At 40.3% G+C, this 23,741-nt stretch overlaps 1 protein-coding gene across 2 annotated transcripts in view; it reads left to right on the forward strand.

The window, feature by feature from the left end:
• Positions 1-23,741, forward strand: part of ca10a (carbonic anhydrase 10 (inactive)a) — a 344,554-nt gene that overhangs the window by 290,722 nt on the left and 30,091 nt on the right. For both annotated transcript variants that reach the window (XM_084740822.1, XM_084740821.1), the window contains one exon: positions 10,531-10,716. In XM_084740822.1, coding sequence (XP_084596948.1) covers positions 10,531-10,716 — 186 coding nt within the window. The remainder of the gene's footprint in view (positions 1-10,530; positions 10,717-23,741) is intronic.

Here is a 23,741-nt window from a genome sequence, read left to right on the forward strand (position 1 = left end):
ACACCTGTGCTTTGTCTGCAATGGAAAAAGGACTGTAATGATAAAGGTGAAAGTTGACCCGCACTTACAGATTTAAAAAAAACACAAAAATAGGAGAGATGGGGAGACGTTATTAACACAGTCTGAAACTCACTGCAAAGCTTGAGGGGGAGCTGCAGATTCATCACTACAAGCAACCCCCCTCACATTGTTTTTATATTGTCATTTCATACATTGTTATTACAGAAATTAATACAATACTGAGCATGAATTCTAGCACAAAAAAAGGCTGTCAATATTCTAAATATTTGTTATTCTTTGTTATCCTATGAAAAGGCCAAAACCAACAATATGTCTGGCTGTCACTTTTGAATATTGACATTTTATTATTGTAATTAATAATAACATAATTATTTTTGTTGCTTGACCTTTTTAAAATATAAACAGATGAATATTAAAGCTGCAGCAGGCAGAAAGCCCAGAAAAACAGTTGATGGTTGAGTCACATCTCCAGGAGGTTTTGGATACAAGGCTCTCCGTCCTGAGTCCCTCCTGCCAGACCAGCATGTGCAGACAAGCAAGAAATCACCAGCCCGCAGGCACCAGCTGCGTGTGTGTACACTCACCAGAGATGCCGATTGTTTCTGTTTTGTCCCTCCTGTCTCCCTTCTTTCCCACCTCCTCTCTGAACATTCAAGAAGTAACGTTTTCTCAACAGTCAGCAGTCGACATGGACAGAGAGATTAATCGGCTTCTTCGTGAGTCGCTGCTGCAGACAGGTTGAGAAGCAGAGGTGAAGATAACTCAGCTGTTTAATACCAAAAGTTTTAAACATAAACTCCTGACAGTAAATGAGTTGGCTTCAAAACAAATTCAGTGTAACACCAGTGTTTCTTCTTTCAGAAGCTTCGGTCTGTCCCCGGCCCTCTCCCCCAAAGATCCCTGGCTCTTAGCTGAAAACAGTTTTCTCTCAGATTGATTTACAATATATGCGGAAAGGATTTTGAGCAACTTAGATCTTCAAGAGTTCTGAAAACAACCCTGGACCTTTACAGATATTCCATTTCAAATGTGTACTTGACTCCTTGGCTATACATGACCAATCTAAAACACTGCATGTAGGTTCTAAGTAAAATTTTACACTTAGAACACAGAGAGGATCTGCTGGGGTCTGTTTTATACACTTTCCAACCCTTTGTATAATTTTTTGGTCACACTTTATTTTACAGTACAGTAAAAAGATGTAACAAGCTGTATTTTGTTTCACATTGGAAGAAAACTAGAAATAATATCTTCTTTATAAGACAGTATCAGACCCTTTATTAGACTCTAACTAGACTTTATTAGAGGGTCATTTAGAAGTTTTCAGTTCAGTTCTGTTGTAATGTGAGTCGAAATTACCCTCTAATAAAGTCTAATTGGGGTCTAAAAGCAGGAAATAATACACTTTAGTTTACAGTACAGTTCTGTGGTAATGTGTCCCTAATTACCCTCTAATACAGTCTAATATGGGTGTAATATTGGGAAATAACACACTTTAGTTCATAGCTTCATCAGTTCATCAGCTTTGTATCAAATGAATCAGACAGGAGGAGATGGTGCACTTGTTGTGGCACTATTTTCAGCTGCGGATTAGTTCACATTTGGTGCTCTCGCGAGCATTTGAGGCAGCGACAACAGTGCATGTGGGACTGAGTCACTGTGAGTGCGTGTTCATGGTAATGAAGGAGGATGTCAGCCGGTGTAACGGCGCGGCTCACTGATGTGTGTTTAATAGTGTTGGGACAACAATGGAGCCGTGCGACGCGGCTTGAAAGCCCCAAAATGCCTCCGTTTCAGGGCAGCATGAATGTTAATGTGCAGCACAGCACCGCGAGGTGAACTCCAGAATCTGTACACTGTTCATGGCGGCACCCTTAACAAAAGACTGGAGTGCAGAAAAGCATTTCCTGATGCGATTTTGAAGCCATTAGTATAAAAGCGGAGACACTATAATCAGCATAATAGTGTAATGCTGAGACATGAGATGAGTTGGGCAGCTGCGAGTGTTTTTGTTGATTGTCTTACAGGCGCGTTTATCATGGCCCAATGTACAAATAACGCATAGTCGTCTCCTTCTCTGACAGGCGGGGTTTATTTTCATGAATAGAACACAAAAGACAGTGATTTTCAGAAATACATTCAGCACCGAGAATGAAAATATGAACTCCACAACCTGCCTGTAATAATTACTTCACCACTCGCAGAAATGTTGAGACTCGAAAGAATAATGAGAAAGCAGATTGGAATACAGTACCTTTGCTCTGTTTGCAACCTTTCCACCACGCTGACTGGTTGGTAATTGTTGCGGCAGAAACATGACAAATGAAGTAAGCAAGTTTTATTCAAGTGAGGATTCATTTGTTCTTCAGGTTCTGGCTCCCACCAGCTGGCTAAACGCGGCTAAATGCGATCTCTCTCGACCCCCCGTCTCAGAAGATCCACAATTTCACTTAAAATATGAATGATTTTTGTGTTTTCGTTCTCCTTCCAGAAGGTTGCCTTTGTGCCGCAGCGGAGTTTTGTTTTTCTTCTCAAATTTTTTAAAGTCGATGATTTGCATATCTAAGATTGCATCACATACAGCCTTTTTCCCCCTCAGTTTTCTCTCCTGTTTTGCTCCTGTGGATACTTCACTTCAGTAGCCGGGGATTATCGATCCCAGGAGATGAAAGAATTACCAATTAGAAGAGGAGCTGCTTTTTACTGTACACGCTCTCTTACTGTAGCGGCCGCTCCGTATACATCTCGCTTTCACTGTAAGACAAACATGATTATTCTCCTCGCCTTTGTCATCCCGACCACACTCCACTACCCGCGCCTCCCAGCCAGCCTCTCGCCATTTACCCTGACATGAGCGATCAGCCTGAACAGCAGATATTGGCTGAAAAAAAAAAAAAAAAGACTGTCATCCTGGGCAATGAGCGTACACAGTTTGCTATATGCAACAGTCACATGAAACAATGGTGTGATATAGGGCAGGAGAAACTCAATACTACAGCTGTATTTTCTCTTTTTTGTGCGTCATTATTACGGTGTGTCCACATACTTTTGCACACATTGAGTTGTTGTTGTTCTTTTTATCATTAACAGACCCCTTTGGTACTATACGTTACAAGCCAATGATGGTTATAGACCATATTAGGCCCGGTTCTACACGGATACAAAAGCATGCATCGCATTCTTCACTGTAATTTGAATAATAAATGCTAAGCACAACACCGATGATGTTCACAGCTGTCCATGTATACATCAGTTTAGGAGTATATTCAGGGTTTATAGACTGATGTCTCCATGCACACTGTCTCTTTTGGTTCATGTTCAAAAGGACTGGTGAAGGTGAATATAGATCAGCAGGTGTGGTGATTATTAAATACTCTCTTAGCCAGTCACATCACTGCCCTCATAGTTCTGAAGCAGCTGTGCCAACCACAGATAAACCTCGAAGCAAGTCCCTCCAGGATTTTGCAGGCTTTTTGGAATTGTTGTCAAAAAAACCTGATTTCACGGCAGCTTTTCAAAAAAAAACTTGTGATGCATGTTTTAAGGCCTCTTTTGCAGGACCAAGTGAGGATTACAAAGAAGTTTTTTTTTTTCTTTTTTTTTATAATGCATGAGAAATCAAAGGCAACTTGTAGCAGTGTTAATAAAACCACATTCTGTTCTGAGTGTTCTAACAAACCTTACTAAAAAGGCTCATTGTAATCTTTTGTAAATGAGGAAGTACACATGTTAGGTTTTCCATAAAATCTTTTTGGAGCTCAAAAACAGCAAGCACAATATTCTACAATATAAAAGTGCATATGGCATTGATAAATGTTAATAAAAATTACAAACTATGTGCTCTTTTCAGTACCCGGGACAAAACTTTAAAAAATTAAAAACACAAATAAATAATGAAACACTGATTGAGATGCACGAGGAAATGCTACGATTAGTGGAACTCTTGAGAAGCTATGACGATTGGTCAGATTTTAGAAATTGTAAGGTTGCGCAGAATCCAATTTGCATTAATTGTTGTGTTCGCAACATCGCAACTTCCTGAAGGGATTGCCTCGAGCTAAGGTTCTCAAACTGTGGTCCGTATACCACAGGTGGTACGCAAGCTCCCTCTAGTGGTACAAGTAAAGAATGTCAGGAATCTAATTTCTAATTTTAAATGCAGGTAGCATGTACATATGTCAAACATGATTACTGGTAGTTAAGTGAAACTGAGGTGGCCACATAGTTAGGCTGAAAATTAATGTTCCCAAAACACTGCAATCGTGCCTGCAAACAGGAACTGCTACAAAGCAAAGTTCAGATCAGGAAGAGAATAAATTGTGCAGCCTCATCAAACGTTGCACCAAATAGCGCAAAATGGTAAGATGGTATGGAGCTCAATATTTTCTGAGGTGATGCACAGCATAAAAAGTTTGAGAAATGCTGGTCGAGGACACACATTATGATGCCAGTTAGTATGTTTTTTTGGTCAGAAATTAGACCAAGTAAACAATCTAAAAAGAAATTCATACAATAACTTTTTTAAGGCTAAGCTTTAATGTGCGCTACCTTAAAGCACCACTGTACGATAATGTAAGGAATGAAAAAAGGGAGTTATTGCTTAAAATCTGAACAAAAGTTTTTCCAGTACTAATGGAAATGATTCAATTGCCTTTAACAGTTTTAAATTTATGCCATTTGAAATTGAAAAAGATTAAAAATTATAAGTCTATCTGATAAGTTTATGCCTGCATTTTAAAAAAGATTAATAGGAGTTTAGCCCATTACAGGGTTTAATAGTCAAGAGTTTGATCTTTTAAAATATATTTTCCAGCTTTATTGAAGACTAAAAATCAAAACCCCCTAAAAATACAGTTTTGTTCTGCTTCTCAAGAATGAGTGCATTCCATTAATTGGAATATGAACAGTTGCATGTAAATGGGAGTATTAGTGTAACATTAATTTTCATTAACAGTGTAAGCAGCTTTGTAGGAATATTGTCTTTTTCCGAATAAAGACAAAAAATTAGGAATATTTTGTGCATGTAAATTTAGTCAGTGACATACTGGTGTAATGTTCTGGTAGTTTATGTGTGTCTTTGCAGTGGCTGCATATTTTCAGCTAATTATTTCACAGTGTGCTTCATTAGCAGGCCGCTGGACTTCCTGATTTCCTGATGCTGCAGGAGAGTCCACAGGCCTCGCACCGCTTCCACCTCATGAATAATAGCCAGGGGAGGTCTTGAGGGAGATGAGATTTTTTCTGGCCTTTTCAGGGGGTCTCACCTCACCCTCGTCGCCTCGCCGGGAAACCTAAAAGACTTTTTTCCCTGTTTGGGCACTAAATCCAGCACACCTCCTCTCCCTCCTCCCGCTTTCCCCCTGTACTTATCTCCTCTTTGCATCGCTCCCTCTTCCTCTCCCTTTCCCCTTTCAAATCATTGATTTTTCTGAGCTTCTATAAAATATTTACAGTGTGTGGGCAGACTTCTTTCTCTGGGAATTTGAGGGGGTGGGGTGGGGTGATCATTTTGAAAGCGAGTGGTAAAAGGGAGAGAGGGGAGGGGAAAGCCGAGGGAGTGGAAAGAGGAGAGGAGAGAAAGAGGCAGATAAGAGAGATGGAAGTCCAGCCAAAGTCGTGGTGTGAATATCAATTCTTCACTTTGAAACAACTCGGGATTATAAATAAATAAACAGGGCTACCGATAAAGATCGTTATTCAAGGCTTTTGTAATACAGCGTTTCCCCTAAAATCTCCCAATGTATCGATTCCGAGCTTATTCTAGCGATTTCAACCTTTTTTTCTCATCTCTACCTGTCCGTGTCTCTTCAGTCGAAGCTCCGCTCTCTCTCTTCTTTGTCTGTTGAAGTGTTGTTGCAGTTTACTCCCTCCTGTTCAGATTGCTGCCTAATTAAATAAAGCCCTCAGGACTGTTCCCGCGTAAGCTTCTGTTGATGATACAGGCTTCAATGAAAATTTGAATCCGTACGCTGTCAAAAATGCAAGACAACAGCGTTTCCTTATTACTGAAACCAAAGCTCATACAACTGAAAGAGACTTCAAGAGAAGCTGATTTTCTTCACTTGTGTTTTAAAGCTCTTACTAAACAAATGATTCACGACTCTGTCAAGTCAGCCAGAAGACAGACTGAGGCAAACTCTTCTTCAGAATACACCGATAGCCTTCAGTAATAATTGTTCCATAACTTCAGGTTTTAAAAGATTTCACTAAACAGTAGACTTCCTTTCCAATAGTGAGTTTTCTTGCATAATTCTGGCAGAGCTTGACTTTCTTTCTTGTACAGAAATGCAGTTTCTCACCCAAATATCTCATTTAAGCACTAAATTTGTGCCTCACAACCCTGTCTCCTTGAGATGATGTTTATACCTCTTATAATCAACAGGGAATACCTTCAGAAAGAAGCGTAATGCCACTGGGAATCAGTTTTAATCAACATAATAAGCAAACAGTTTTAATTAATGGATCAGCTTCCAATGACAGTGGAGTTTCACTTTGTTTTCTCATCCAGTCTTAGCAACTTAAAGGTGGGGTGTGCTTTTCTAATCCAGTACACAAAAATTCAAATTCAGTGAATATCTCCTCATGGTCCTCTAGCTCCCTGTTGTGTGTGTGCGCTGAAAAACACACACAGCCCTGGCTCTGTAAATGGGATATAAACAAAGTGGCTTGCACAACAGAAATTCACAGCTCCCCCTCTGCCAGTAAGGAGTCGGCATCAGAGCAAAATTGATGTGATTGCAGTGCTTCTTCCTCCAGGAGCTCAGGTCTGTCACCGGCTCTCTCCCCCAAAGCTCCGCGGCTCTCACCAGCTGTGCCTCAGCTCCACTTCAGTCCTCTCCACACAAGACTTGGCAAAAACCCTGTGATAGATGCGAATGAGTGCAACTGAAGGTAAAATCAAAAGTAGCTCCTCCCCAGCAGTACAGAAGTCAGCATCAGATCTGTCCCCAGCTTTCTCCCACAAAGCCCTCCAGCTCTTAGCAGCTGTCTCTTGGCTCTGTGCCATTTGTATTTTATTTGTATTGCTACGTCATAACTGTTGTTTCCTTGGCAATGTGCATTCACAAATTTGAGGGGCGGAGCTTCTGAAGGAGCACTGAAGGGAGGGGTGTGTTTGTTTGCCCATTGTATTCAAATACCGATTGTCTTTCTCCTAAATGACTCACCGTGTCTGTAGCTAATGTTCAAGCCATATCCCTACAACTTCTCTGTGGTACACATTAACTGTATAAAACATGAACACAATCTCCTTGACCTCATGCATAGGTTTCTGCACACATCAGATTAGCAATACGTAGTTGAGCCCCGCTCACCAAGGCCATGCCTTCCTCTTCAGAAAAGTTTGTGGTTATATATAATGGGAGAAACAGGAAAATGCAGAAAAGCTGCTGTATAGTGGGTTATAAAACAAATAAACATAAAAATCTATCATGCTCTCTGGGTTCCCCTCTTTCCTGGAAAGGACAGGGATCCCAAAAATAGAGAGCAGAAATGTGTGAGCCTCCAGAGAACAGTCATCCTTTATTTGGTGGCAGTGTTAATTCATTTTTGATGACAGTAAATATCAATTAGCTAATTTATGCTGAGTAAGAAACTAGAAATAATCATTTTAATAACTACGGGCTTTCACACTGGGATCTGAGGAACATAAGGTACAGGAACATTCACATTCTCAGTGCGAGAACAACTGGTTTAACTGGACTTGATGGGGGCACAGTGGTGCTGTCACTTCAGAGCAAGAAGCTTCTGAGTTCGAATCCCCCAGCCAGCTGTGGGGATGGGGCTTTTGTGGGAGGGGCAGAGCCTTTCTGTGTGGAGTTTGCATGTTCTCCTCGTGTCTGCGTGGGTTCTCTCCGGGTACTCCGGCTTCCTCCCTCAGTCCAAACTCTAAATTGCTTGTAGGTGTGAATGTGAGGGTGAGTAACCACTCAGCCCTGTGATGAACTGGTGACTTGTCCAGAGTGTACCCTGCCTCTCACCCAGTGTCAGCTGGGATAGGCTCGAGCCACCTGATGACCCATCAGGATAAACCCCTATAGATGATGGATGGATGGTTTAACTTGACATGAATGCACTCAACACAGGAATTTACATTGTTGCCATGAGATCATTGGTTTTCTAGCCCTCAAAAGGGCGAATGGCCATGCAATTTTGGTGTATGTACTAGTCTGATGTATAGACATACACAGCACATTGACCTTTGGATTATATGTCTACATTGCCACCATATTGGACAAGTCAAGATTGACCTGTGAAAAAATACATAAACAAAATAAAAAGCACTAAAATGTTTATTTCTCAACCTATTTCAATGAGTCATGTTATATCCAAGGGTTTAAGATCTAGATGGAGTAAGTTAGAAAAAGAAAATAACTTTTCTTTTGCCACTCCATGTCACTCGAAGTCCGTCTTGCCCTGTCCAATATGGCAGCAATGTAGGTGTGCAAGCAAAGGCCAGTTTCTGTAGCAGGCTGTAAACAGTTCAACACAAACACCTCTGTGTTGGCTTCAATTTCCATCTGAGCTGAGGTGGCTGTAAAAAAACTGGAAAAATGTTCCCAGCGAATATAAGCCAGATAACAAGTATGTGCCCTCTAAAACATACAGTACGTGACAACACTGTTTAATGTAATGTAATGGATCTCATCTATATGCTACACCTCGTTAATAGCTTGAAATCTGAGGTTAGGTAGGCGATCAGCCTTTGGTGGAGTGACTCACAGCTGGAAGATCTGCAATTCAATGATATTTTGTTTTGTTTTGTTTTATTGTGCTGCATTTATGTGCTTGAGGGAAAACATCCACCTTCAAATTTATCATTAACCTGGAGGAAATCTGGTCTGTGGGCACTCATTAAAGCAAAGAAGAAGCGCATATTCATTCTGCTCCAAATAAAAAGGTGAATTTACAAGCAATATAACGCGTCCTTGTTTAATTCAGCACACTCAGGGGTTTAGCTGCTTACTCGTTACGGTATGACCAAGAGCTCACGGTGGCTAATGTTAGCAAAGTTTATAAAGATCTTTTAAAATATATTCTCATGGCATAACTGAAGAGTAAAAATCACCATACAGTTTTGTCCCAGTTCTCAAGAATGAGTGCTATATATTAATGCAAGATAATGTGGTATCCATGGTAACACTTGCTTCCTGATAAGAAAGTAAGAGCGAGTTAAAACAGAAGTGTGTTGCATATTTTAGAAGTTTCTCTGTTTGTCGCTCTAAATGTCACATGAGGCTCAGCTGCAGTCTGGAGTCACTTTGCTCATTAACTATTTCTTCTTGAGCTCTTTGTGATGCTACATAAACACACAGCGAGGTGCATCGTGACTCACTGTGAATGCGCAGCCTTATGAATGAGTTTCGTGTCAGTTCACATGACCTCCTTATTCCTCATGGATTCATTTGTGTTAAGTCAGTGTGAACATACAAAAACAGAACCAAAGGGCAACAATGTCTCATTCTTTTGCCTTTATCTGTAAGGCTTTTATTTTGAAATCCATTTGGAGATTCTCTATATACAGAGGTGACAAAAGTACACATTCTGTGAGCAAGTAGGAGTACAGATACTTGTTTAAAAGCAGAAGTACTTAGTCAACTTCTTTACTCAAGTGAAAGTGCAAAAGTAGCAAGAAGTCTGTCTCATCTTGTTACGTCTTTCTGGTCTTGATATATTGTTGTTGTATTGTTACGTTTTTTACATAGCTTAAGTCTTGTTACATAGTTTTTGTCTTGATACATGTTATGTGTTGGTTTTGTGTTTTGTTTAGTTACATCTTTTTCGTCCTGTTAACTCTATTTTGTCTCTTTACATCATTTTTCATCTTGTTATGCCTTTTTCATCCCATGTATTTTTTTGTCTTATCACATCTTTTCCCACTGTTTTTTATCCTGTTACATCTTCTTTGTCTTGTTATGTCTTCCGTCCTTTTTGTTTTGTTATATCTTTTGGGCTATTCTTTTTGTCTTCTCACATCTTTTACATTGTCTTTCATCTTCTTACATGTTCTTCATCTTGTTGTGTCTTTTTTGTCTTGTTAGAGCTTTTACGTTGTTTTTCATCGTGTTACACCTTTTTTTTTATCTTGTTTTATCTTGTTCTGTCTTTTTTGTCTTTTGCATGTTTTTTGTCTTGTCACATTTTATACATTGTTTTTCATCTTGTTTTGTCTTTTTTGTCTTGTTACATCTTTTTCATCTTATTACTTCTTTTTCGTCTTGTTACATCCTTTTCTGTCTTGTTATGTCATTCTTGTTGTGTTACGTCATTATTGTCTTGTTATGTCTATAAATTCAACTCAGATGCATTAAAACTAAAGTAGCAAACCTGTGTTGAAAATGTGAGGACTAGAGAGTACAAATATTAGTGTTCAAATATGGAAAGTAAAAGTCAAGAGTTGTCAGTTTGTACATATGTCCTTAGTTACTTCCCACCTCTGACTATATATTTTCTCTTGGGAATATTTTGTTTTCTTGTGTGATCAATTGTTCCTCCTCTGTTCTTGTCCAGGTGGGAGGGACGATGTACAACACTGGCCGCCACGTCTCTCTGCGATTGGACAAGGAGCATCTGGTTAACATTTCTGGCGGGCCAATGACGTACAGCCATCGTCTGGAGGAGATCCGGCTACACTTCGGCAGCGAGGACAGCCAGGGCTCCGAGCATCTGCTGAACGGACAGGCCTTCTCTGGAGAGGTGAGCACACTGCCAAAAACAACTGAAGAAACCACACTACTGTCACCACATAAAGACTCAGGACAGACACGCTGGTCTTCACCTCATTTCAGCAGAGGCAGTAGCTCTGCCTTAATGAGTTTGTCAGACAAGATTTTTCTAAAACATCAAAGTGAAAATGGAAGTACTTTTGGCAGTGTTTTTCTAATCACTGGTTACAGACACTCCAAAAAGCTTTTGCGCAGAAATCGTCAAAGTTATGAGGAATTAAAGAACAAGTTTAGTTACACTCAACAGAAAACGCCAAATTCTGCCCCTTTGACAAGTTTCTTTTACCCCCTTTGGACAGTATTAAGTATGTTACACAAGTTAACTTGTGTAAACTAGTTGGTTTCACACAGGACACAAACAGCAGTCTCCTGGGAGAAAGTCCCACCCTAACTATGTCATCTGACCCCCTTTGCTCCCATGCATAAGTGTAGTGCTGCCGGCGCACACCGTAACAACACTCTGGAACTTTTTTCTCCACATGAGAACGTAAATAGAATATTTGCAGTTCGCATAATCATTTTTTTTTTAAGGGGCCGATGAGTGAATCATCACTAAAGTGTCCTGATGGCGCCTTGCATTTCAGACAAGAATCAAGAGAATGATTGAACGGTCAAAGTTGTCATATTGACATAATTGATGAGATAATTAATATGTAAGTGTGATGCACACTCACAGCAGAGAGAGAGGGAGGAACTGCCATGTGGACTGACAGCCCTATAATATTCTCATCATGATGCAACTATTTATAAAGTCAGTATAACATTTGATCCTGTGCCCAGTTATAATGGATTACTGTGTGTAAATGTGTCACTGTAGATACAGTGGTTAAATGGCCTGAAATGAGTCACAGTTTGAGTGTGTGTCTGCATGCATGGTACTTAAACATATAGTGTGACACCTCTGGTCCAGTCATAACTATCGTAGCAACTAGAGGTCAAAAGCCTAATGATAATCGTAAATATGGGTTGTAATCAGCTGCATGCATAAGAGGACAATACAGTCGTTTTACTGGTGAGGGTGGGCCAGTGGTGGACTCAAGAGGGGCAAGGGCGAAAAAAAAGGCCCAAGCTTTATGTGGGGGGCATTTATGATGAAACCATTCCAATCCCTGGTTTGGATTAGATGTCTTTTTATCCACTGGTATGGCACTGTAGAAGGCACTTTACCATATTTTACCCACAGACAGGGCACTCTAGAGGGCACTTTAGCACATTTTATCCACTGGAGGGCACTCTACGGGGCATTAATCACAATTTTTCTGCTGAACAAGCACCTTAGAAAGCACTTTGCCACATTTTCTCCATTGGGGGGCAGTCTAGAGAGCACTTAATCACATTTTATCCACTGGAAGTGCACCTTAAAGAGCACTTTACCACATTTTGTCAACTGGAGGGCGCCTTAGAGAGCATTTAATCAAATTTCATCCTGTGGAAGGGCACCTTAGAACAGTGTTCCCCAACCTGGTCCTCAGAGCCCACTGTCCTGCATGTCTTAGATGTTTCCCTGCTCCAACACACCTGATTCACATGATCAGCTCATCATCAAGCCTCTGCAGAAGCCTGACAACAATCTGATCATTTGAATCAGGTGTGTTGGAGCAGGGAAACATCTAAAACATGCAGGACAGTGGGCCCTGAGGACCAGGGTTGGGGAACACTGCCTTAGAAGCTACTTTACCATATTTTATCCACTGGTGGACACTCTAGAGGGCATTTAATCACATTTTATCCACTGAGGGGGCTGCTGGAAGAGCACCTTTGAAAGCACTTAACCACATTTTGTCCAGTGGAGGGCACACTAGTGGGCATTTAATCACAATTTATCTGCTGAAAAACCACCTTAGAAGGCACTTTACAACATTTTGTCCACTGACGGACATTCTAGAGGACACTTTATCATGTTGTAACTACCTTAGAGGCAAGGGCACTTTTGCTATGTTTTTTCACTCACTAGTGGGAGCAGTCGCCCCCTCTGCTCCCTCTCTGAGTCCACTATTGGGGTGGGCTGAATCATTATATTATGGTTCTTGTCTGGCGACGGGGCTGTCAGCTGCTAGGCACAACTCAAACTGTGTGCTGAGTTTATAGAACCTAATCACAGGAAATGCAGATCTACAAGCTAAAGTCAAAGGTACACTGTTAAAATGCAAAATGTTCATCCAAACAGGACTGGAAAAAAAGGGGTTGCCATTACTCCAGAGGTAAAACCACACACATTTTCATAGAAAGGATTTTAAAAAATGACCAGCACACTTAATATTAGAATCATCCCAGCAGAGAAAGAGACCCGGTCTGAGCGAGGCTCTTGACCATCTGAAAGTAGACTTTAATGAAGTGAGCAGGTTTAAATATTTTAAAGGTTTTTAAAGGCAATAGCATAAATTGGTCCTTAAATCTCCATTTCAAGTACCTTTGATTCCAGCATCTCCGTCATGATTTTTTTTTTTTTTTTTTTAGTTAATTCAGTGGATTTTGAAAAGCTTTCATGCGCCTAAATGAGTCACAATCTTCCCCCGGTCTGCAGAGGATCATGTGGCGTTCTAAGCGAGTTTTGTCACATGGCGGCTGCAATGATTTGCATCAGTTGTTTCAGCAGGAACAAACTTGTCTTGGAGATGACAGTTAAGCATTTAACTCCCTTCCACACACACACACACACACACACAAACACACACACAGTCCTCGTCCCTGCACACACTAACACACACTGCCACACACTGCCACACTCTGCCATTTTTAAATTTTGACGAGTGAAACAATTAGCTTCCCTGGCTTTGATTGTTCAACAAAATCATGAGTCACTCACACTGCTGCATTCCGCCGCCGCCATTATATGAATAACCAATTTGTGTGGCAACAAAATAATTGCAGTCTTGACAGGCAAATTTATTATAATTAATGATAATCATTTATCCTCCCTCAGAGTCTGAGAGCTGATATTCAAATCATAATAAAACAAGTGTTTACTGCGTCCTTCAGGGGGGGAGAGAGCTGTAACCCGAGCCTGAAAGGACACCCCCCCCCCCCCCCACACACACACACACACACACACAGATCACTGTTTCTTCCTCCAGGACTTGATGTTTTATTTTACCCCTGCTTTCAGTCTCTGACGCGCCCTTTGTGAGTTAACACTTTGTTGAGGGAGATAAGTAGAGAAGCTCTGAAAAGATTTGTCGCTGATATCTGAAATGTGATGTCACAGCGCTGCCATGTTGCACACAGCATCCCTGAGGCAGGCAACGGAGGGGGTTCAGGGTTGTGCAGATGACATATCATTTCTACTGGGAATGGGAGAGGGACATGCCTTTAAAACAGACGCCATGTGTATGTTGTCAGTGGTAGAATGTAAACTCCCTAAAGGCTGCTTAAATCCCACATAGGGAGCGCATGACATCATCGTGGCCATTAGGAGATATACACTTGTGAGCAGCCGGGAGCATTTACCAGAATTGATTCTGCCTCGGGCTTTAGGTCTCAGGCTACAGTACAAGCTGCCTTGTCCATCTGATTGGTGGAGCCTGCCGTGGCTGGACGCAGAAATATTTTCATCTGGGGCTCAAAAAATAAACATTTGCTTTCCTCTGTGTGTGTCTGTGTTTGGGTTTGGAAAAAAAAAATCACTAATTTCAGTGTCATCACAGCAGTGTTATGCTTGGTACACTGAAAAAAAATGTTTTTTTATTCAGGAAGTTTACTTTTTCTTTTTGGCACTAGTATTTGATTCTTGACATTTTAACACCTTTTTATTTTCAATTTTGGCAGAAATCATAGGCACACAAATTGCAAAAAGTTTATTTGATTCAATCATTTTGTTTCAATACTGGCGCTCAGACTTTTATAGTTTCTGGAGAGAAAACTATTTCACATTCTTAAAGTCTCCACATGCTTGCATGTTTTGGAGTGGCTATTGGCAGCTTTTTGGCTATTTACACCCAAAGTCTTTCTAGAGGGGAGGTCATGGTGTAACAGTGAGTTGCACAGGACTCTCAACCTGTCCCAGTCCCAACCTGGGGTACTGCAGTTTGAGTCTCATGTCAGACTAGGTGTCAGTCTGAATGGCGAAAACAGCATTGTTGGCTAAGGACACCAGAGTTTGCATCTCTGCCATGCTATGCTATATACACCCAGATGTGAATAGCCACGTTGGCTATATACACCCAGGTGTAAATACCCACATTAACCATTTACACTATCAGTGCAAAAAGCATTGTTGGCTCACGACACCTAAGTGCTTGTCCTTACCATGCTAGGCTGTATAAACCTGGGTGTAAATAGCCAAATTGGCCATATATACCCTAGTGTAAATAGGTGCATTGGTTATTTACACCCTGGGTGCAAATACTATTGGTACACAAAGACACCTGGGTGCTTGTGTCTCCTATTTTGGTCTACATACACCAAGGTGAAAATAGTCACGTTGGCTCATTGCTGGGCATTTTAAAGATATTATATCAATATCATGATTTGAAACTAAATAATGTCTTTGGCTCTGGATATTGGTATATTGTGATATTGTATAAGTGTTTTCTGTCCTGGTTTTAATACTCCATTACTGTACAGTGATGACATTTTCTGAACTTATCAGACTTTATACACTGTGGGGTACTTTAATCTACAGTAAGGCATGATTTTCTGTAAGATCATCACTATTTGAGATATTATGACGTTACTCTCAAGAAAATGTGTACATTGAGATATATATTGTATGTCGTGGCATAGCCTAATAATATGAAGAAATAATTTTTAAGACATATCTCCCAGCTGCACACTGACCATATACATTTGTATGTAAATAGCTAAATGAACCCAGGCTTAAATAGCCACATTAACTATTTACACACTCATTGTTGTTTAAGCACTGTTGGCTCAGGACAACTGGGTGCCTATATCTGTCTTGCTAGGCTGTATACACCCAAATGTAAATAGCCACACTGGCCATATACACCTAGGTGTAAATAGCTACATTGGAGATGTATACCCTGTGTAAATACCACTGTTGGGTAAGGACACCTGGGTCTTTGTTTCTGCCATTCTAGGCTGTATACACCCAGATGCAAATAGCCACTATGGCTATTTTCACCCTGGGTGCAAATACTATTGGTGGATAAGTACACCTGGGTGCTTGTCTCTTCCATTCTAGGCTATATACACCTGGGTGTAAATACCCACACTTGCCATATGCACCCAGGTGTAGCTCATGTGGCTATTTACACTCTGGGTGCAAAGAGAATTTTTGGCCACTGGCACCTGGGTACTCTGCCTTATTTTTATCACCATCTTTTTGTAGTTTGTGGTTAAAGACACAGGCTTTTCTTTGTTCTCTATTACATAATTACATAAAATGCAGTTTTCAGGGTTGGTGCAGTGATGACAGAAGTTAACACAAACACTAGACAAATTCTTTTGTTAGACTAGGAAAAGCACAATGATCAATTATCCAAATAGTTGATTGATAGCATATTTCCCAGACTCTATTGTTTTCACTCACACTCTCTATTTAAGGAGCCAACAATAGACGTGGGTTTCAGTAGAATAACTGGCAGTGCCTCTTAAATAGACAGATAGTTACAGCTTTGCTAAAGCTGCCAAACAGCAAGGAAAAGAAGGCCAGGAAAGGTTGCTAACAGATGTTTTTTTTAAAACATCTCATTCCCTTTTGCCATGTTCTCCTCACTCAAACAACTGTTCCTGAGTGAAATGGCAACTCGAAAACATCCTCCTCATCCTGCGCCACCTCCCCCGATAGCCCACCCCAGCCTCTCTCTGAGCCAAAGCCGTGACTTCAAGGTCCAATAAGATGTTTCATAATCGAAAATGCAGAAAATTCGCTCTCATTCCCTCCCTCTCTCTGGCTCCCTCTCGCCCCCATCTGCAGATGAGTGGTGGCTGTGCATGTCCTTGAAACGTGAACAAAAAGAGAAATATTAAAACTTTTTAAAGCAAAGCATCCTTCTGAAATGGCAGCCTGTTGGAGGATGGGGGTGGGGTGGGTATGGTGGCATGTCTGTGTGTGTGTCTGTGTGTGTGTGTGTGTGTGTGTGTGGGTGCTTGTGCACATGTGTGGGTGCATTAGCACTCCAAAGCATTCGTCTTTAAATCACCCCTTTATACTTTATATCTCCCAACTCATCGTGCCTGTTTCTCTGCATTCCATTTTGCTTGACAGTGTGTGTGTGTGTCCATGGTCGGAAAAGATCAAAAATTCAAGCATTAAAAAAATTCAAACATCAAATAAAATACATCTCCCATATGGTACAAATTGCGCACACACCCTCACACATACACATAATAAGCCTCAGATAAAATAAAAGTCATCAACATCACCATAGTCAAAATATTCAAATGTATGGCTATATATAGACTTTGTTAGGATTACTCAGTGCATTAACGATGTGATCCAATCTACATATCCATTTGTATTCATAGGATTTATTATCAGTATCTCACATGTGGGAACATTAAATGTTGATGAATGTATGCCTGTATAAAATTCAAGCTCACAGTAACATCCACGTGGTAACATGAACACATATATCTTCACATCAGCTGAGTGCATGTTGAATTTGTGTACAAGTGTTAATCTGAGTATAGGATTTATGTCAGTGTGTATCTCTGTTGTCCATCAGTGGAAGGCTAACTGAATCGGACTTGGTCTTTTTCATTGTAATGTAGTTTTTTTTCCCCTTTTCAGACAACGCAGCATGGTAGCAAAGAAATGCATGGTAATCTTAATGCTGTCAGATGGGTCACACAGTGGACCATGGTTACAAATGCAAAGCAGTAGGTCTTGGGCGCACTCACTGTATGAGTGTCTCCACGCATTTTATGTATTCCAAATTCCAAAAACAGGGGCAAGAAAAGACCAGAAAACTTGTGGAACACTCAAAAAACACCTTTTTAGAACATTCCACAGGTAAATGTATTAGTTGATACCAATACCAGTGAATTTCTGTGATTCTCGATACCTAGTTGGATACCACGGTAAAAGACAAAACGAGAATAAAAATTCAGCCGTCGTTGTTTCTCTTACCTGCCACAAAGAACTGTCAGGAGAGCATGCTGCCATGTCTGCAAAAGTAACAGATATTAAGTCTGTTGCTTTTTCTCTCATTCTCGCCCTCGTTTCCTTTCTTATTTTAACAATTATTTTTAACAGAATAATAGTTTGCATCTCTAGGTCTATACTGTTTTAGTCTGTGGCTGCACAGTGTAGAAAAGAAAGAGTCCACAGTTTTAAGATTTAACCTATTTTGTTGTGCTTTGTGCGCTGATTAGCTGAGCTGACGGAGCGCACTGGATGCGCTGCTGTGTGCGCTTCTGCAGCCAGCATGTTTGTTTGTGTGTTTGACTGAGAGGGAGACACAGAGGGGGAGAGGAAGGTCTCTCTAGGAGTCATTAGTACTCACTCTGACCGCTGCTTTCTCACTTGACCTGGTAGTGACCTTGACCTTTGTAACCGTGGTATTTTCTAGAAAGCCGATCCAAACCCAACTGCTTTGTGAGTTAACTGGGGAGCAGAGCTGTTGCTGCAGCTGCACATGTTGCTGTCTTGTAGTTGTTGTTGTTCAGTGTTGGTAGGCGTTCTTCTCCTTCCTATGGCATTTAATAGCAGCCTACAGCATTTGTAATCATTTATGCTGCCCCTGTCATGTCCAGAAGAAGAGCATCTCCGGTACTTATGATAATGTAAAAAAGACGAACACTGTCGCGTTTTCAAAAGTTTGGCATCAACTTGGTATTGAAGTATTGATTCTTGTGACATCCCTTCTAACAGGTGATAGTATCATGATTGGGTCTGAAAGAGGCATTTTCGAAAGGCACAGTTGGTCACAAGCAAGGGTGGATTGAAATTCACCACTTTGTGAAAAACTACCTGTTCAAGGAGTCAGACAGTTTGAGAGCAATATTTGTGGAATTCAGGAATTTGGCCATCTACAGTCCATAACACTGTGAAAAGATTCAGAGAATGTGAGTAATGGGCAAGGCCGACAACCAACATTGAATGCCCATGACCTTCAATTCCTCAGGCAGCACAGCATTAAAAACCCAGGTGATTGTATAGAGGATAATATGGGCTTGGCAACACAATTCATCACTGCATTTACAAATGTAAGTGAAGATGCTATTATGCAAGTGAAATCCATCAACAACATCCAGAAACATCTGTGAAGGCCTCATTAATGCTGAAAGGCACTTAGAAATTTTGGAGAGACATATGCTGCTATCCAGATGACGTCTTTGTCAGAAACATCCCTGCACATTTCAGCGAGACAATGCCAAGACACGTGGCTTCGTAGTTAAAGAATGCGGGCGCTTGACTGGCCTGCCTGCAGTCCAGACGGCAACAAAGACCCTGGATTGTTGCATACCAAGCAAAACTGGAAAGAATTTCACTTTCAAAACTTCAACAGTTAGTGTCCTCAGTTCACAAACGTTGTTGTTGTTGTTGTTGTTGTTAAAAGAAAAGGTGATGGGACATTATAGTCCTGTAGTTTATCAGCTTGAACACTGAGTATCTTTGTACTACATTTACCTGAATATTGGTCGTAAAGGATTCTTGGAAGTGGGGTTGTATGTAACCTGATTCGCTAGATGGTTTGTTATACAGAACCATCTGAGAAGAGAGAGACGCTGATTGGCTGCTTTTGGTGTGAATCACAAATGGATAACTTGAAGCCTGACAAGATGGATTCTTGTGTGAATTCATGAATCCAGCTGTCTTGCTGGTTGTATGTGCAGTGGTACAGATTTATTAAAGTAAGTTGGTCAGTACCATCATTTTAGAAATAACAAAGTACTCATTTACATTGCACTGTATTGCATTTGATCTAAAGTCAAAATCTGCACTAGAGTATACAGGTACAGCTTTTGAAGACCAAGACTACAGAGAGAAAAGAGAAGCAAATCATCTGCATACATAAAATGATTCATTATAACATTATCAAAAACAGTTTGGTTTTACTGACGCAACCTCTATATGCAAGTCTGCAGGTCTGCTTCCCTGCCTGTGTGTGTGTGTGTGTCTGAGAGAGAGACTGATGTTGTGCTGTGTATTGGCTGGCTGACATCTACCGTACAAAACATTCCAGTATCTGGGGGTAAATTTATACTGCGTGCGTGTGTGTGCGCGCGCACATGCGGCGTGTTCAGTTCTGCTCTCCTGGAGCTGCTTCACGGTCTAATCTGAAAATGAAACACCTCGGTCCTTTAATAAGTGCTAAAATATTCCAAATATTATTCCTGCACCAGGTTGGCTCATGTTTTTATACACTCAGAGAACACTCAGCCGTCCTATTATCCTCTGATAAAAACACACGTCTGCAGACTGCCAATGAGTCGGGTCAGAACTGCCTTTTAAAAATCACTCATATTTATACGGTCAGGTTTGATCTGTACAAATACTGATAAATGTCTAATACCAATACTTTTCTTCACAATACTGCCAGTCATTCTCTAAAGTACACCATGAGTGTTAGATTGATTTCCTTGTTTCCAGGCAGCTACTGCTCTGTGTTTCTTTCAGTCTTCTGCTGTAAGGAGTTGAAACAAGTGATCCATCACAGGGAGGAAGTTATTTTCTGTCAAAGTTATGTTGAAGTAAGGTCACACTTGCTCTTGGTGCATTGAAGGATGCTCAACAATCGACTTGAATACAACAAACAACTAGATTTATGTTAATTACAGGGATTTTCAGTTTGCTGTTTGTCTTCTAAAGTGGATTTTTAACATTTATTTAGTTATACAGCAGTTATTTTGCAATCCGCCTCCCGAGATGGCCCTTTGAAATCCTTTTCCGAAAATATGTGCTTCTCATCAAATGACAATCTGTTCTCGAGGTGAGATAATAGAATCACTTGATATCACCGCAGTTTCACCTATTTCAGGAATCATCCAGAAATAAGTGTCAGCTGTCTTGAAAGAGAAACCTTTTTAGCAAAAGTATGCCAATACATACAGTATGATGCATATGATTTTACACCTCATCAGTAAACATCTTGTTACCTCTGCTATGTTTTTGGTTCAGTTTGTTTGTACGTTTATCAGCAGGATTGCAGAAAAACTACCAGCCCGATTTGCATGAAACTTGGTGGAACGGTGTAGGGGCGAGGAATAACCCATTCAATTTCGGGTGTGACTCATGGGGCGCATACCCAAATTATTTATAACTTTAATTAATACTGCGAGGTAGGTTGGTCAACCTTTCCTAACTCCTGCTCCTTTTTGCTCTGTGCTCCAATAGGGTGACCAGATGGCCTGAAAAATGTGGGAATCCATGAAAATATTCTGATCAAATTACTTATGTAGGGTATAATTCCTGTTTTTAGTTATTAAAAAAATGTCCTGTTTGTTTTTGTAATATCTATAAGAGTGTAGTGGTTTGTTGATGAATTTCATGTAAACCAGATGGCAGGAAGTTTAGCCACCACTGCAGGAGGACTTTGTGTTAAGAAATATCTTAAAATGTGTCTGTGGGCTCCTACAGCTTAATTATAAAAACTTCACTGGACAAAAGATGTTAAAAATGACTATAATATATCAGCCACCTATGCGTAATGGTTCACACGTCTTGCAAACACACCTATTCTCATGGTCACCCTATGCTCCAATGACAGTTGAGAAAGCTTTTGACCTGGTGGAACCTCCAATCTTCTAATCAAATTTTATCTAATCTAATCTAACCTAGATCAATAATGGCAAGTTAGCTAGTGTTTTACTCAGTAACAACAGCTAACTATCGTGCAAATCTATGTCCATTGTTAGCTAGCTAGTTACATTTGATAGCTACCTAAAGTTAACAAAAATCAAACTAACTAGTTAGCTCATCTACATTAGTGGTTGTGTCTTATGTCTTTTTTGTCGTTATGTCTTTTTGTCTTATGTTTTATGTCTTGTAACATCTTTTATTTCATCTTGTCATGTCTTTGTTGTCTTGTTACATCTTTCATGTGTTGTTATGTGTTTTATGTTATTATTTTTGTCTTATGTCTTTTTGTCTTAGGTCTTTTATGTCTTGTTATGTCTTGTTATGACTTTTGTTTTTCTTTTACCTCTTTTTCATGTTGATACATTTTTTACATCCTCTTACTTCTTTTATGTCATCTTGTGATGTCTTTTTTTGGCCTTGTTATGTCCTTCCTGTCTGGTTACGTCTTTTATGTTGTTGTCTTACCTCTTTCATGTCTTGTTACCTCTTTTGTCACATCTTTTTTGTTGAATTACATCTTTTCTGTCTTGTTATATCTTACATCTTTTTTCCTCATGTCTTTTTCATTGTTATGTCTTGTTGTGTCTTCTGTGTTGTTTTGTTACCTCTTACTTTGTCTTGTTACGTTTTATGTCTTGTTACAATTTGGTGTAGTATCCTGGCCCCTCCACAGTTTCTGTATGTACAATAGCTTTTGTTAAAATACAATGATTTTAAAGTACAATATTGCTGCATTCGGCATCTGAATACACTCAACATCAGCTATCTTAAGATGTACTTTGCTTTTACAGGTCCCCTAGCAACATCTTTTAATCAACTTCAAAATGTGTTCTTTTCAACAAAGACAAGCCTTGCACATAATGTAGATAAATACAGGAATCATGAAAGAATAAAGTTGACCAAGGTGCTAAAAGGGATGGGACTTAGGAAGGTGTTAGAAGGAATTTTAATGAACGTCTCTATGGCAAAAAGGAACTGAATTCATCACACATGCACAAACTTGTCATGACAGTGATGGTGTGACAAGACTAAACATACAGCAAGTGCTTCAAACATCGCTGTGGAAACAAATGCAGGTAGCGGGCTCTGTAAGTCATAAGCAATTACTGTTTTTTTTCCAAATCAATACAACCAAAATAAGCCTGTTTAAAGGTTATTGTGGGCTAGGATAATTTGTACATCATAGCAGTCTGGACTACTGGCCTTGGTGGCTATTTATTCAAGTTTTTATTTAATAGAGGTGAGAGTTTAAATTCTCAGTCTCTCTGCAAGTTGTTTTCATATTGTAGGTAAATGGACAAATTCCAGTGGTTGTCTGTCGGTCATTTTTATTTTTATGGTGTTAAAATACATTTTTCAGTCGACCACATCCACAGCATTGCACGTTCAATTGAAGAACAACACTTACGTGCACTCACTGGCCACTTTATTAGGTACACCTTGCTAGTGCTGGGTTGGACCCCCTTTTGCCATCAGAACTGCCTTAATTCTTCATGGCATAGATTCAACAAGGTGCTGAAGCACAGTGAACTCACTGCCATGTTCAAGAAACCAGTTTGAGATGATTTGAGCTTTTTGACATGGAGCGTTATCCTGCTGGAAGAAGATGGGTACACTGTGGTCATAAAGGGATGGACATCAGCAACAATACTCTGGTAGACTGTGATGCTCAGTTGGTACTAAGGGACCCAAAGTGTGCCAAGAAAATATCCCCCACACCATTACACCACCGGCAGCAGCCTGAACCATTGATACAAGGCAGGATGGATCCATGCTTTCATGTTGTTTACGCCAAATTCTGACCAGATCATCTGAATGTTGCAGCAGAAATCGAGGCTCATCAGACCAGGCAACATTTTTCCAATCTTCTATTGCCTGATTTTGGTGAGTCTGTGGGAATTGTAGCCTCGGTTTCCTGTTCTTTGCTGACAGGAGTGGCACCCGGTGTGGTTTTCTGCTGCTGTAGCTGATCTGCTTCAAGGTTCGATATGTTGTGCGTTCAGAGAAGGTCTTCTGCATACCTTGGTTGTAATGAGTGGTTATTTGAGTTACTGTTGTCTTTCTGTCATCTCAAACCAGTCTGGCCATTCTCCTCTGACCTCTGGCATCAATAAGGCATTTTCACCCAAAGAACGGCTGCTCACTGGATATTTTCTCTTTTTCCAATCCTTCTCTGCATTTTCTGAAATACTTAGACCAGCACCAACAATCACGCTGCGTTCAAAGTCACTTAAATCACCTTCCTTCATCATTCTGATGCTCATTTTGAACTTCAGCAGATGGTCTTG

Source organism: Lutjanus erythropterus, chromosome 17 (genome assembly GCF_056507025.1).
Source record: "Lutjanus erythropterus isolate fLutEry1 chromosome 17, fLutEry1.hap2, whole genome shotgun sequence".
NCBI classification, from domain to species: Eukaryota; Metazoa; Chordata; class Actinopteri; order Lutjaniformes; family Lutjanidae; genus Lutjanus; species Lutjanus erythropterus.